General features: G+C 39.7%; 1 protein-coding gene across 1 annotated transcript in view; it reads right to left on the bottom strand.

Moving 5' to 3' along the window:
* slc35f4 (solute carrier family 35 member F4) overlaps positions 1–11,056 on the bottom strand; it is a 150,414-nt gene extending 139,358 nt beyond the window's left edge. The window contains exons 1-2 of the mRNA XM_042091349.1: positions 10,864–11,056; positions 10,630–10,738 (exon numbers count right to left, since the gene is read on the bottom strand). Of these exons, the coding sequence (XP_041947283.1) occupies positions 10,630–10,705 (76 nt within the window). The 5' untranslated portion in view covers positions 10,706–10,738; positions 10,864–11,056. The remainder of the gene's footprint in view (positions 1–10,629; positions 10,739–10,863) is intronic.
* Positions 11,057–14,288: the final 3,232 nt, after the last annotated feature.

Raw genomic sequence — 14,288 nt, 5'->3', positions numbered from 1 at the left:
TCTTTTGTAAATGGACTGAAGTTCGCTCTAAATATCTACGTTTACTGATTATGCTAACCGTTAGCATCTCTATGGGATTTCTCATATACATTAGCCATAAGCTAACACATTCGTTTCTATTCTGTAACTTGGAATGCTAGCCTACATGAATGCTCTTAAACAAAACATCGAAGGAAATAACTGAGATGTACTCTGTTGGTCTGCTTAGTTTTGTGAATCCTATGTAAAGGTTTGAAAGGAACTTCAGCTTCAGACTTTCTCTTGGGAAACTGCCTATTCATCTTCTCTAATGTAGCTGGCTAGACCATGTCATTGCCACACACACAAGTGGCAGAATTGGAAATGTGTCATAGAGTGACAATGCATTGGTTGATTTGGTTAAAAAGTCACAGGTTAGGTTATTATTGTAATGATGTTACTCATAAATAATGAGCTGTAAAGTAACTCAGACTTTAACAATTTTTTTTAAATTATATCGACTAATTATCGTTATCATCAAAATCACAAAAAATATCGAGATATTATTTTTGTCTATATCGCCCACCCCTACCAGGCAGCACATTTTCTTCTCTCTCCTTCATTTTACAGTCTAATTTTTACTGACTAGAATGGCTCGGGGTCAAAGGTCATACGGAATCGATTAATCTGCACTAATTTTTTTAATCAGTTATTTTTTCTCAAATTAATTAATCGAAATTAATCAGTTATTTTGACAGCCCTAATATATATATATATAGGCCTTTTGGATAAAACAATCATGTGCATATTCAAGCAGTTTAATTCAATAATAGTACAGTGTTTAGCATCCTGTATGTTCTTGTGTGTTCTCTTTGTTTAGGTCATGGGATTCACCACTTGTGTAGACAACTATGCAGCCTACCCACCTACAAACCTTTGCAGCCAAACCACCTAACCACCTGCTGGCTGACACGTCTGACATCTAATGTTTTCATTTATTACTGACCATTGATTAAAGACAGGAATCTGTCTACGAAGTCTAAAGAGAGAGTTGCACTTTTTTTCACCTTAAAAATATGCTCTGAAATGGTTGCCTTCATTAATGTTCACTGCAATTAATATAAGAACAATAGAGCAATTATAACTGTTCAATCAATTAAAATATTTTAATTATTTTAAACAGGTCAGATAAATAAATAAAATAACACATTTTCAATTGTTACAGTATAGTTACAGCCCAGCTCCTTAACCACACACTACCACCGCCCACTAGAAAAAGACTAGAGTGCCAGGTGGTAATATGGGTACGGTGTCAGGACCACCATGCCTATGCCGCAGCCTCTTCTAAGTCTCTCCTAGCAAAAGCATAAACAGGTGGTCGACTGGTAACTGTGGCTTCTGACCGAACATCAGTTCGTATGGGGAGTGCTGTGTGGACTGGTACATGGTGGTATTATAGGCGAACAGGAGCTGAGGGAGCAACTGGGGCCATTTACGTTTCTTTTCAGGGGGTAAGCTCCTGACCAGGTCATGAAGTGTCCTGTTAAAATGTTCACATTGACTGTTTCCCTCTGGAAAGTGGTGGTTCTACTCTTTGTTATGCTGTAGATGTCACACAGGTGCTTCAACAGCTCCCCATCAAAGATGTGCCCCTGATCAGAGTGGATTCCCCTTGGCACGCTTTGCACATAGAACCATCTCTTAGCTATGGTGGAAGCTCTCTGATCAGGGGTGGGAAAGGCCTGGGTCAACTTTGAGAAAACATTTGTGACTACCAGAACATTCTCTTGTCCTGTGCTAGCCCAATCCAAGAGAGTAAAGTCAATGGAGATCATCTACAAAAGCTTAGTGGCTAACAGATTTCCCAAGAAGGTTGGTTTGTCTTGCTTTAGCTACCACACAGTGCTCACATTCAGAACACCACTTTTGCACCTCATGCCATATCTGGGGCCAGTAGCACCTCTGGCATATCAAATCTGTGGTCCTGTCCACCCCCAGATGGCAATGGTTGTTGTATAGGCTAGTGAGCACTACGACTCGCAACACTTTGGGCAGTAAAAGCTGCACTGGATCCCTGGAAGGAGGAGCCTGGATCGCTTGGTACAAGGTCCCATCCACTTCCTGTATCTGGGACCACTGCTTTATCAGCTGCTGGACTTCCCTTGGTTCACTCCACTTGTCTTAACGGGTAGGTGGCCGTCCCTGTCGCCAAAACCACAGGTATCTGGAAATACAGGGATCAGTCCCTTGCAGGACTTTCAGGTCTCTTTTGGTTCGACCAGGGATGGTGTCCACCATACAAGATTCTGTCATCCAAGAGTCTTGGATAGGTGCACTCGAGGCTTACAAGTTGGCTATGGCAATCGGCATGGGGACATCCAGGCCGTGTGACACAGATCGCAAAGTGTTAGTGGGGCTTGTGGGAAGCCTAGAAAGGGCATCAGCATTGCGATTAGCTGTCCCAGGACGATATTTGATGTTGTAATCAAAGAGGGCAAGCTGAGAAACCCAGCACTGTTCCAGAGCGCCCAGTTTCGCTGACTGCAGGTATTGGAGGGGATTGTTGTCAGTGTACACGGTGAACTTGTTGCCCAGGAGATACTTGCATTTTTTTTTTGTGATTGCCCACTTGACTGCAAAGAGTTTGAGTTTCATGGCACTATAATTTGACATGTTCCTCTCACTTGGCCGCAAGCCCCAGCTAACAAAGGCTATTGTTCACCGTAACCCATCCTTCTCCTGTGACAGAACTGCCCCCAATCCTGCATGGCTTGCATCCGTCTCTAAGATAAAGGGACGACTGAAATCGGCATAACCTAGGACTGGCGCTTGAACAAGCCGTTCTTTTAAGGCTCTGAATCCAGAAAAAGTTCTGAAGGCAAACCTAAACCTGACTACATTCAATGTTAACTATCCAATATTCAGATGTCTCTTTTTTTTGTAATTGAAATGTATGCAAATTAGTGCATAATTAATTAGATATTGTTAAATTACATCCATAAACATATATTTTCAGAAAACTTGTAATCAACTAGTAAAGTTTCATAAGAATATCGAGGAGTTAAATTTTTTATCCTATTCACCCGTTCTATGTTGCCTATGGAGGGCAGTTTTAGGCCTCAAATGCTAATTAGCAGGTTTAAAACTAAACAGCTAGGTAAATATGATATTCAGAATCAGCACCCAAAAATTAGGCAAAATACCCTCTTTACAAGTGTTTTCTCACATTTGATCTCCAAGTGATAGTAGTCCCAGTCCTAATTATGCATTATATAAATGATAGATAGATAGATAGATAGATAGATAGATAGATAGATAGATACTTTATTGATCCCCAGGGGAAATTCAAGGTCTCAGCAGCATACATACAACACAAACACATTCTTTAATAGCAGAAAGAGTAATTAAAGTATATAATATAAAAACACAACTAAGCAGTAAGGACAGTAGAAGATAAAGAATATGCTAAATATACTAAAATACAAATTATACTAACACTTAATACAATATATAAAAATATACTAAAATACAAATTACAAAAATACAAATTATACTAACTAACACTTAATCTAAATCAATTCTAAAAACAGTATCCACATAGTGGTGATTAATAAATCAGAGGCGCTTGCAATGACTGAGGCAGGGGCTGAGCCTGTGATTCTCTGTGCATAGTAAGGTATGGTAAGGTGCTCTAAGGTGCTCTGTGTGAATGAGTGTCATGGTGGTAGTGCAATGGTGATAGTGCAAATGAGTAAGTCAACAGTGCAACAATGCAGGAATAAAGTAAAGTCTATATATCTATATATTTAACTATTTAAGAAAATGTATAAGTGTGGCCATAGTTCGGCTGTGGCATGGAGGGGGGCGTTATGCATATGTGCTAATGTGCTAATATAGCACGCAAACAGTGAGGCATAAAGACAGTGGTACAAGTGGCTAGTGGACAGACAGTACCAAACATGGAGGGGGTGAAGAGGCAGACAGACTATGCAGAGAAGTCTATCTCTCCTCTTCCCTTAAGTGAGGCATTGAACAGTTCAATGGCCCTGGGGACAAATTACTTTCTCAGTCTGTCAGTTGTGCAAGGCAGTGAGCGAAGTCTCCAGCTGATCAGGCTCTTCTGCTTAACAATAGTGCTGTGGAGTGGGTGACACTCATTGTCCAAGATGTTGATCAGTTTGTTCAGGGTCCTTTTGTCAGATAGTGAAGTGATGCACTCCAGTTCAGCTCCCACCACAGAGCCAGCTTTCCTTACCAGCCTGTCAATTCGCCCCGCATCCTTCTTCCTTGTGCTTCCTCCCCAGCATACTACTGCATAGAAGAGGACGCTGGCAACAACAGACTGGTAGAACATCCTGAGGAGCTTACTGCACACATTGAAGGACCGCAGCCTCCTCAGGAAGTACAGCCTGCTCTGCCCTTTCTTGTAGAGTGTGTCAGTGTTGGCTGACCAGTCCAGTTTATTGTCCAGGTGGAGACCCAGATACTTGTACACCTCCACATTGACCCCATCAATGTGGACTGGTAGCAGAGTGGGCTTAGGCCTGCGGAAATCCACCACCATCTCCTTGGTCTTTGAAGTGTTAAGTTGAAGATGATTGAGTTTGCACCATTGCACAAGTCCTCCACCAGGCTCCTGTACTCCTCCTCCTGCCCGTTCCTGATACACCCCACAATTGCAGTATCATCAGAAAACTTCTGCATGTGGCATGACTCGGTGTTGTAGCAGAAGTCAGATGTGTACAGGGTGAACAGGACTGGAGAGAGCACAGTTCCCTGTGGCGCTCCGGTGCTGCAGATCACAGTGTCAGAGAGACAGTTCTTCAGTCTGACGAACTGTGGTCGCTCGGTCAGGTAATCTGTAATCCAGGTTACCAGGTGAGCGTCCACACCCATCTGCAAGAGCTTGTCTCCCAATCTGAGGGGCTGGATGGTGTTAAAAGCACTTGAGAAATCAAAGAACATGATTCTCACAGCACTTTTCCCCTTGTCCAGGTGGGAATGTGTCCTGTGTAGAAGATAAGTGATGGCATCGTCCACGCCCACTTTCTCCTGGTAAGCAAACTGTAACGGGTCTAGTGCATGGCGTACCTGGGGTCTGAGCATGCCTAAGACCAATCGCTCCATTGTCTTCATCACATGTGATGTAAGAGCGACAGGTCTGTAGTCATTAAGCTCACTAGGGTGTGGCTTCTTAGGGACAGGGGTGAGACATGATGTCTTCCACAGTGTTGGAACTTGTCCAAGGCGTAGGCTCAAATTGAAGATGTGCTTCAGTGGCTCCCCCAGTTCAGCAGCACAGGCCTTGAGTAGCCTTGGGCACAGTCTGTCAGGCCCAGCTGCTTTATTGCTGCGCAATTTCTTAAGTTGGACTGTCACTGGGTGTGAGGGTGGGGGCTGGTGGATGGTGGACAGACCACCACCATTGGAGCTGGAGCAGGGCAGTCAAACCTGTTGTAGAAGTGGTTCAACTGGTTCGCCCTGTCCAGGTCCCCCTCCACAGAGCTGCTGTTCTTCTTCAGGCCAGTGATAACCTTCATGCAGTCCCATGTCTCCTTCAAGTTGTTTTCCTGTAGCTTCTGTTCCACCTTCTTTCTGTAATCCTCCTTAGCATAGCTCTGCCATGTCCCCCCTCTCTGAACGCCATCTTTTTCCTGTTGAGAAGGGTCTTGACATTGCTGGTTATCCAAGGCTTGTTGTTGGGAAAGCAGCGTACAGTTTTGGTGGGAACAACAATGTCCATGCAGAAGGACATTGTGACATGATGATGTCATCTAAGTGCGAAAATGGATCTTGAAAACTTGAAGACAAAAAAAATCTTGTTCCTTAGACTCTATACTAGCAAAATATGCAAAAAAATAAATTTTTACAAGAAAATCCCGTGGGATTACACAAGATACCATAATATTTATTCTAAGATGGATCAATAGGCTCTCAAAACAATTCCAAACAGACAGAAGGTGCTTATCGAGCAGGTCCATATAAATTGTGTGTCAAATAAACCAGTAAAACAGTATTAGGGGATGGAATATATAATATTCATACCCAACTTCTGTCATACAGTGCCTATAAAAAGTATTCAGCCCCATGCTAAAGTTGACTAAAAAGAGGAATAAAAAAAACATCTTTTGGAAATGAATCTTAATGCCTTAATTAATAAAATGAGGAAAAATCCAACCTTTAAGGACACCAATTATCTTTGTGAATGAATAATGTATCGTAAATAAATAAATGTTACTCCTTTATTCTAAGATGGATCAATAGGCTCTCAAAACAATTCCAAACAGACAGAAGGTGCTTATAGCAGGTCTATATAGATTATTTGTCAAATAAACCAGTAAAACACAGGGTGCATAAGTATTCATACCCCTATGTTAAACCTACTGTATGTTGAATTCCCATAGAGGCAGGCAGATTTTTATTTTTAAAGGTCTGTTATTTGTTATTGGATCCAGGATACTATGCATCCTGATAAAGTTCACTTGGCCTTTGGAATTAAAATAGTCCCACATCATCACATACCCTTCACCATACCTAGAGATTGGCATGGTGTGTATTTCAGTTAGCCTATTAGCTGGTTTGATACTCATTGAGCTCAATGCAAATCAAACCATCAAGCCAGATTTGAAGGCAGTTTGCGGGCGGGCCGCAGGTCAAATCCAACGGGCTGCTAGTTGAATAGCCCTGGCTGATGATATCTTGGTGTATTCTCTTTTCTTTCCCATGTTGGAAAATAACTGGACTTAAACTATGTCACTTTATTTTCATACCTTATTGCATGACTACTGCTGAAAGTTCACAGACACTGATTAATTTAAAAGAAGTTGAAAATAAACTAGAAAAGCATTTCCTGAAGGAAATACAGTGCATGAAAATGCAAAAAATATGATGTCAAATATCATACAGAATAAAAACAAACTATATTGGTTGCTAGGTAGATGAGGTTTAATATAGTTGGAATGACTCAACAGTTAAATAGGTGGATAGTTTATATAGGTAAATGATTTACTTGGTAGATAAGGTTTAATATAGTTGGAATGATTGAACGGTTAAATAAGTGGATAGTTTAAATGGTTAAATTATTTAGGTAGATAGTTGACGATAACTGACACTTGGAATGGCTCTAATGTTTGTTAGCAGTTATGCTAACTATATTAACAAAGATAATAATGTTAACCAAGTTACTATGCTAACTAGCATGCTAACAATGTTAAAATGCTAAGTATGCTAACCATGTGACTTAGCTAACTTAGCTAATTATTTTTAGCAGTTATGCTAACTAACATGCTAACATGCTAATTATGTTAACTATGCTAACCATGTGACTTAGCTAATCATTTTAAGGAATTTTGCTAAAAATGCTAACTAGCATGCTAGCATGCTAACTATGTGACTTAGCTAACTTAGCTAATCATTTTTAGCAGTTTTGCTAAAAATGCTAACTAGCATGTTTGCATGCTAACATGCTAGCATGCTAACTGTGCTAACCATGTGACTTAGCTAACTTAGCTAATCATTTTAAGCAATTTTGCTTAAAATGCTAACTAGCATGCTAACATGCTAGCATGCTAACTATGCTAACCATGTGACTTAGCTAACTTAGCTAATCATTTTTAGCAGTTTTGCTAAAAATGCTAACTAGCATGCTAACTATGCTAACCATGTGACTTAGCTAACTTAGCTAATCATTTTAAGTAGTTTTGCTTAAAATGCTAACTAGCATGCTAACATGCTAACTATGCTAACCATGTGACTTAGCTAACTTAGCTAATCATTTTAAGCAGTTTTGCTTAAAATGCTAACTAGCATGCTAACATGTTAGCATGCTAACTATGCTAACCATATTACTTAGCTAACTTAGCTAATCATTTTTAACAGTTTTGCTAAAAATGCTAACTAGCATGCTAACATGCTAACTATGCTAACCATGTGACTTAGCTAACTTAGCTAACTAGCTACAGTGGGTAGGAGTCATAGTTGATGACAAGTAACAGTTACAATGGCTGAACAGTTAAAAAGTTCAGTAGTTTAAAGGGTTAAATTGTTTAACAGTGAAATATTGTAGTGAGGACTTTTATTTTGAAACAGTTTTTGGCAGAGGAAGCAGTTGAACAGGATGTGTAGTCTTAATAGGGCCAGTTTGTATGCTTAAAGCCTGAGACTGGCAGTTGATCCAGGTGGCCCGAACACCTGCCATAGGATTCTAATTGCTTAACGGCCGTATTGTGATGTCATAATCATAATGTTAAGTCAATGGGGAAATTTTGATAGTTTTTAATTAATAGTTTAAAAAGTATAAAAGTTACAAAGCTGAAAAATACATAGCACCCATGTCCTAAGTAAGACCTACGTAACATAGTTTGAATGAAGTTTCTACGTTAAACGGTTGAAGCTGCATTAAGTGCGTTAGAAGAAGAATAATAATAAGAAGAAGCCTAGGAAGAACAGTACAGTGCATTTTCATGCACTGTAATTAAAAAATGCTTCTGATACATTTTGTATAAGATTTCCTAGGCGTGCCAATATATGTGGCCAATGTGTTTTGTTAAACATATTTATTTCTTCATGAGATATCTATCGCCATCACTACTCATTCAGTCTCGCCTGCTGCCTCCGTTTCCTAAACAGACTTACTGACATCCCAATCCCATTCCATATAAAGACATATTGATTAGTTTCATTCAGTCTGATAATGCAAATCAATGTTAAAAATGCAGTCGGCAAGATTTTTTCGATCATATTCACTGAAACATATTCACTATGCTATGACAGAACAACATAAATGAGCTGATTTTAGAAAAAACAACACGTTTATACCTCCAACTAGAGCCTGTTATTTGTTTTGCAAAAATCTACCGCTCCTGGTTCTCCTGTGTGAGATCTGACTGTCAATCACAGTCTGGTGCACATATACTATATCAGCTGATATGCATAATTTTATTGTCATATCGCCCAGGGCCCAGTTCCCTGAAAGCATTGTAAGGCTAAGTAGGTCGTAAAGTCCCTCTTACAAACGTCTTAAGATTTGCAGACCGGTTTACCGAAACCAACGTTGCTTAAGAACGTCTTGAAAACAGATAGAAAACAGATAGAGTAGATCTACAAGTGATCCAGAGTACTCATAATGGCTAAGAGCCTCATAACAGGTACTTCTCATTGAAGACACCAGCAGAACATACAGGGAAATTACAACTAAGAATAAAATTACCCAACATACGTAACCATTTTTTATTACATTTAGCCTACTTGTAATGAATCACATTTTAGTGTGTAAAATAGCATACATTTAATGTTCATAATAATGTGATTAAAATGGACAAAAATGCAATTAAGTAGCCTATGAAACGAGACATTGGCAGAATAGTTTCTGATTCTTTTTGGTTAAGTGAAGCTATCTTTTATTAGGCCTATAAGGTAAGATCAGAGTAAGGGACATGTGGTGTGTAAAAATCTAAGCCTCATCTTCAAACGTCTTCTTCAGTGACACCCCAAAACACTATTGCGCAGGCAGCACACACAGTGGGACTCTCACAAGTAGTAAAGAATAGGCATGACAGATGTAGCCTACTGAGTATAGCCTAAGCCTAATATGGTCATACATCTTGCAACAAACATGATAACGGTGCAACAATCTAGGCTAATCTTAAATAATTACTATTATTTATGTGTCTGTGTGATATATAGCCTACTGGGGATGCTTACTGTACATGCAGATGTCAAAGTTTTTTTTTTTTCGTATAGAAGTGAATTAATGTTTAGTTTCAAAATTTAATTGGTAGGTGTGACGTGCAGTCACCTGACATCACCATATTAGAAGATATTTCTAATTAACATTGACAGCTCTCCTAAGAGCATCTTAGGAGCAGTGCACGCACGTTCACACTTTGTGCATGTTCGAGAAACTGTCGGAAAAAACAAACGAAGGATCTTACGATGAATCATAGAAATCCCTTGTTAAGTGCATGTATCCATCGTTATTGGGGAACCGGACCCAGCCCTAGGTCTGAATGTGCAAATAAGGCATTATCTGTACAGACATCTGAACATTGGATAAAGTCTGATTCAACATTCTAGTTTCAGTATGATGATAAAATAGAGTAAAACACATTTAATTCTATTATAAACACAAACTCTCTTTTCAGAGAGAATATTGGATGTCTTATATCACTCCATAAATTTGAAAATACTTTTAAGATTTTGCCATTGGTTTTCTGTAATGGTAACAGAGTTGTCGTTGAATTAAGGAATAAGGACGTTTTTATATACTTTTCTAAACAGTTATTTGAAGCCAAGAAAATCATGTCATTAGAGGAAAAACATATATGGCTAAATTGGTTTATTTGCAAGGACATAAAATGAAACAATAACATCAAACATATTTGCAGGCAATATATATAATTGTTACATTTTAATACCATGGAATGACTGTCCTGGGGTTTTGACTAGAAACCAGTGTAAAATCTAGTATGAGCAAAAACCCCTACATTCTCTATGTTCTATGTTTGCCCTCCCTTCTCCCTGACAGAATAGAAAATAGTATAAAAATGCACAGGAATATACAGGCAATTTAAAAACATTGAAAAACAGTGTCTTTGAAGAAGACTCAGAGTTATTTGTTTGATGTCTGAACCAACAAACATGCAAATAAATGGACATGCAATGCTTTCCTACCATCAGAGAAGGGGTAGATGAGCACCTGAGTGCTGTAGGAATTGAGAGGAGCAACTTTAGTTGAATGTTTCTTCATCCTTTTTGCTGAATGCAAGTCTACATTTCCATCCTGAGACATGTGGGAGCATAAATACGTGTGGATGGGAGCCACTTCAGTGCAGGTCAATCTATCTAAGTAGCCCATTCCATTCTTTCCTCCCTCATCTGTAACACTGTATCTTCTTATCACTTTACCTTTCCTTTTCACTCAATCCTCTTTCAATCAATTCCTCCGTAAGATGACATTCATGTTAATGATCTTTGTTCTCCGACTGAGCCCTGCTTCGCAAAAACGTTCTCACAAAGGATGCACATAGCAGATGCAGGCACTGTCTGTCACTGTCACTGGATGCTCTTGCACTGTCTGTATGTGTTACTTCAAGTGTGTGTGTGTGTGTGCGTGTCTGTGTAGTGGTGCAGTCTTGTCCCCTCATTCCTCTGTATCCACTTCCTTTCTCCCTCCCACCCTTGTTTCCTCCATTCACTTGCATCTTACAACAAACTCACATTTTGCATCTCTTGCCTTTTTCTGGAAGGTGACCTTTGAGCATTGCCTGTTAGTGGTGCACTGTCTCTCCTGTAGCCGGATACCCCGCTTGTTCTCTTTTGCTTATTCTTTTGTTTGTTCTACTTTCATTTATTTTTCCTGAATCTCTTATGTGACACAGTGAAGATCCGAGGATTGTAATATGATGATATAATGATGATGTAAAAAAGATCAAGTGTGTCTGATCTGTTTTCTTTGTTTAAGTCAGAAAGGTTTGTTAATAGAACAAATCTCAGCAGCCTTACATAGTTTTAACTAATGAATTTAAACTATTACATTCAATTGCACTGTTCATTTAAAACCTTGAATCTCCTGTGTGTGTGGAGGAGGGTTCACTAGATCCTTTGTTTAAGCTGCTGGCCTTCATGGTGTCCTTCAGGGTCTGACCACACACTCTGAGCATGCTCACTTTTGCTAAGTCAGGCAGCAGTCTCAATTACATGACACCCCTGTGAGGAAAGCTCTAACCATTGACTGATTCATCTGCAGTGTCATAGTCAAAATGCATTAACAGATCCTAAATAGTGTACATTAATGCACTCCAAGACTTTACATTTCTTAAATGATTTAATACTGTACTGTAATCTACTAAGAAAATTATGTGTATAAAGTGTGTATGCTGCAGAGTTCTAATGAATCTAATGGGCCATCCTAATGTTCGAGAAATGTTTGATAATGACCGCTGCAACTGGCAGCACTTTGTGTGCTTCTGATCACATCATAACAACAATTTCTTACTGTTACTGTACATTTTGCAAATGGTTTTTGCAAAGGATTTGTGTAGTTTAGTCTTGGAAACATCTAGATATCTATTCAATTGTCCTAAAGTCATTTGAAAGGCTGGTCAAAGCGGAACTGTTGGTGGGTGAGGCCCTGGATCCTGTGCAGTTTTCATAAGACATAGATTGGAGTTGAGGACAGAGGCCTCACTAGACTTAAGACGTTACTGGGGCACACTTATTCTAAAGGTAAAATGAATCAGTCTGGTGCACTTTGGGGCGACCCAATTCTAAATACATGTAGGTTACACAGAATGTTACAAATGAACTAGCCTGACGTAGTCATACTCAATTCTAGTCAGAATATGAGTCTGATACTGCTCCATTGGGACATAATTATGGGGCGTGTTCCAACCGATACAGGGGGGAATGCCTCTGCACTCAATTGGATAAACCTAACCAATCAGAGCAACGAAATAGCTTACCGTGAGGTGTAGGAAGAAAACACACAAACCATCCTTCTTCTCCACAAATGCCTTAACATTGTTTTCTGGTCTTCTGTAAAAGTTAGTGCCGTCAATAACTCCTAGCCTACAACACTCATTATCTAAGAGATACGTAGTAGGGTAGGCTATTAGGAAAAAACTGATAGCCTATATCCCCTCCGTTTTTAAAAATAATTCTGTTGAACACTGATACAAACATGTTAAAGGAGAATTCCGGTGTGATATTGACCTAAAGTGTATCGAAACATGATACCGAGTGTGAACGTATGTCTCATAGCCCATCTCGGCTTGTCCCCTGCACTCCAAAATCTGGCGCTAGTTAGCCGATGCTACCAACATCTTTTTCAATAGTGGTGCTTCGGCATCGGGCTAGCCATGCAAATAAATCACTGTTTTACATCCATTTACGAGGCTCAATGTATCTCCACACTTCATTGGTAGACTTCCGAGGGCCCTGACATTTAAAACGAGACATTGAGAACTTTGAAAAAGCACTGGTAGTTTACTTACAAGACGATTTATACAGACAGTATCTTCACGAAGTTTAGCGTTTGCAGCCATCTTGAATTTAGTCACGATAAGTTGAGCAACGAGTAAGAATGAACAGCTATGATAAGGGATCAGATTCCAAAAATAATTCAGTGGAAATGCATGGATTCCAGTTGCTGCTACTGGAAGAAACTGGAATCCATGCATTTCCACTGAATTATTTTTGGAATCTGATCCCTTATCATACCTGTTCATTCTTACTCGTTGCTCGACTTATCGTGACTAAATTCAAGATGGCTGCAAACGTTAAACTTCGTGAAGATACTGTCTGTATAAATCGTCTTGTAAGTAAACTACCAGTGCTTTTTCAAAGTTCTCAATGTCTCGTTTTAAATGTCAGGGCCCTAGGAAGTCTACCAATGAAGTGTGGAGATACATTGAGCCTCGTAAATGGGTGTAAAACAGTGATTTATTTGCATGGCTAGCCCGATGCCGAAGCACCACTACTGAAAAAGTTGTTGGTAGCATCGGCTAACTAGCGCCAGATTTTGGAGTGCAGGGGACAAGTCGAGATGGGCTATGAGACATACGTTCACACTCGGTATCATGTTTCAATACACTTTAGGTCAATATCACACCGGAATTCTCCTTTAAACAGCTGGGAAAGGCTGTCGCAAATCCCTCGAACAGGTGGTCAGAGATTTCAAAACGAACGAGGGAACATGTCGCAATGCAACAGTGCTGTTTTCCCTTGATGAAAGTGAAACCACAAGTTTTCCCACATCTCAACTTTGGCCAAAGTTTTCAGAAATAATCGTTTTCAGTGATAAAACCTCATTAAATAATATGCATTTTCCATATGGGGTCTTAAAAGCCATGTATCCTTCTAGCCACAGCGTTTTTGTTTCAAACATAAGCCTAATCTAAGCGTGCTCAGATGACGTGATAGACCAGGCTCTGTTGCTCACCTGTCCATCATCGTAAAGCCCGATTTGATTGGTCCACCCGATCTAGGGCGAGCATACTTGCTCCACATTCCACAATGGAGCAATGCCAGACCGAACTTCCCGACCTCAAATGTTGTGGGCAGGACTAAGTTCGGAATGGCACCCAGGCTACAAATTAACATTACAGTATCAAATTCAATGCTTAATGTGCTGATACGGCTTTATGTTTTCCCCATTACAGTGTCACACGGTGGCATACTTCCCTACATTCATTGAATGAAAGTGCATGCACATCTACAAAAAACGAAACAGGTGCTGGGTAGCCTATAAGTTTGAGTCAGCATATGAAAAAAATAAAGAGATACCCGCACACTGTTATATACAGTAAGCTCCCAGAGTGTTTTATTAGCCT

The sequence above is a fragment of the Alosa sapidissima genome, chromosome 5, assembly GCF_018492685.1.
Source record: "Alosa sapidissima isolate fAloSap1 chromosome 5, fAloSap1.pri, whole genome shotgun sequence".
Lineage (NCBI taxonomy): Eukaryota > Metazoa > Chordata > Actinopteri > Clupeiformes > Clupeidae > Alosa > Alosa sapidissima.
This window is presented reverse-complemented; position numbering and strand designations above follow the sequence as displayed.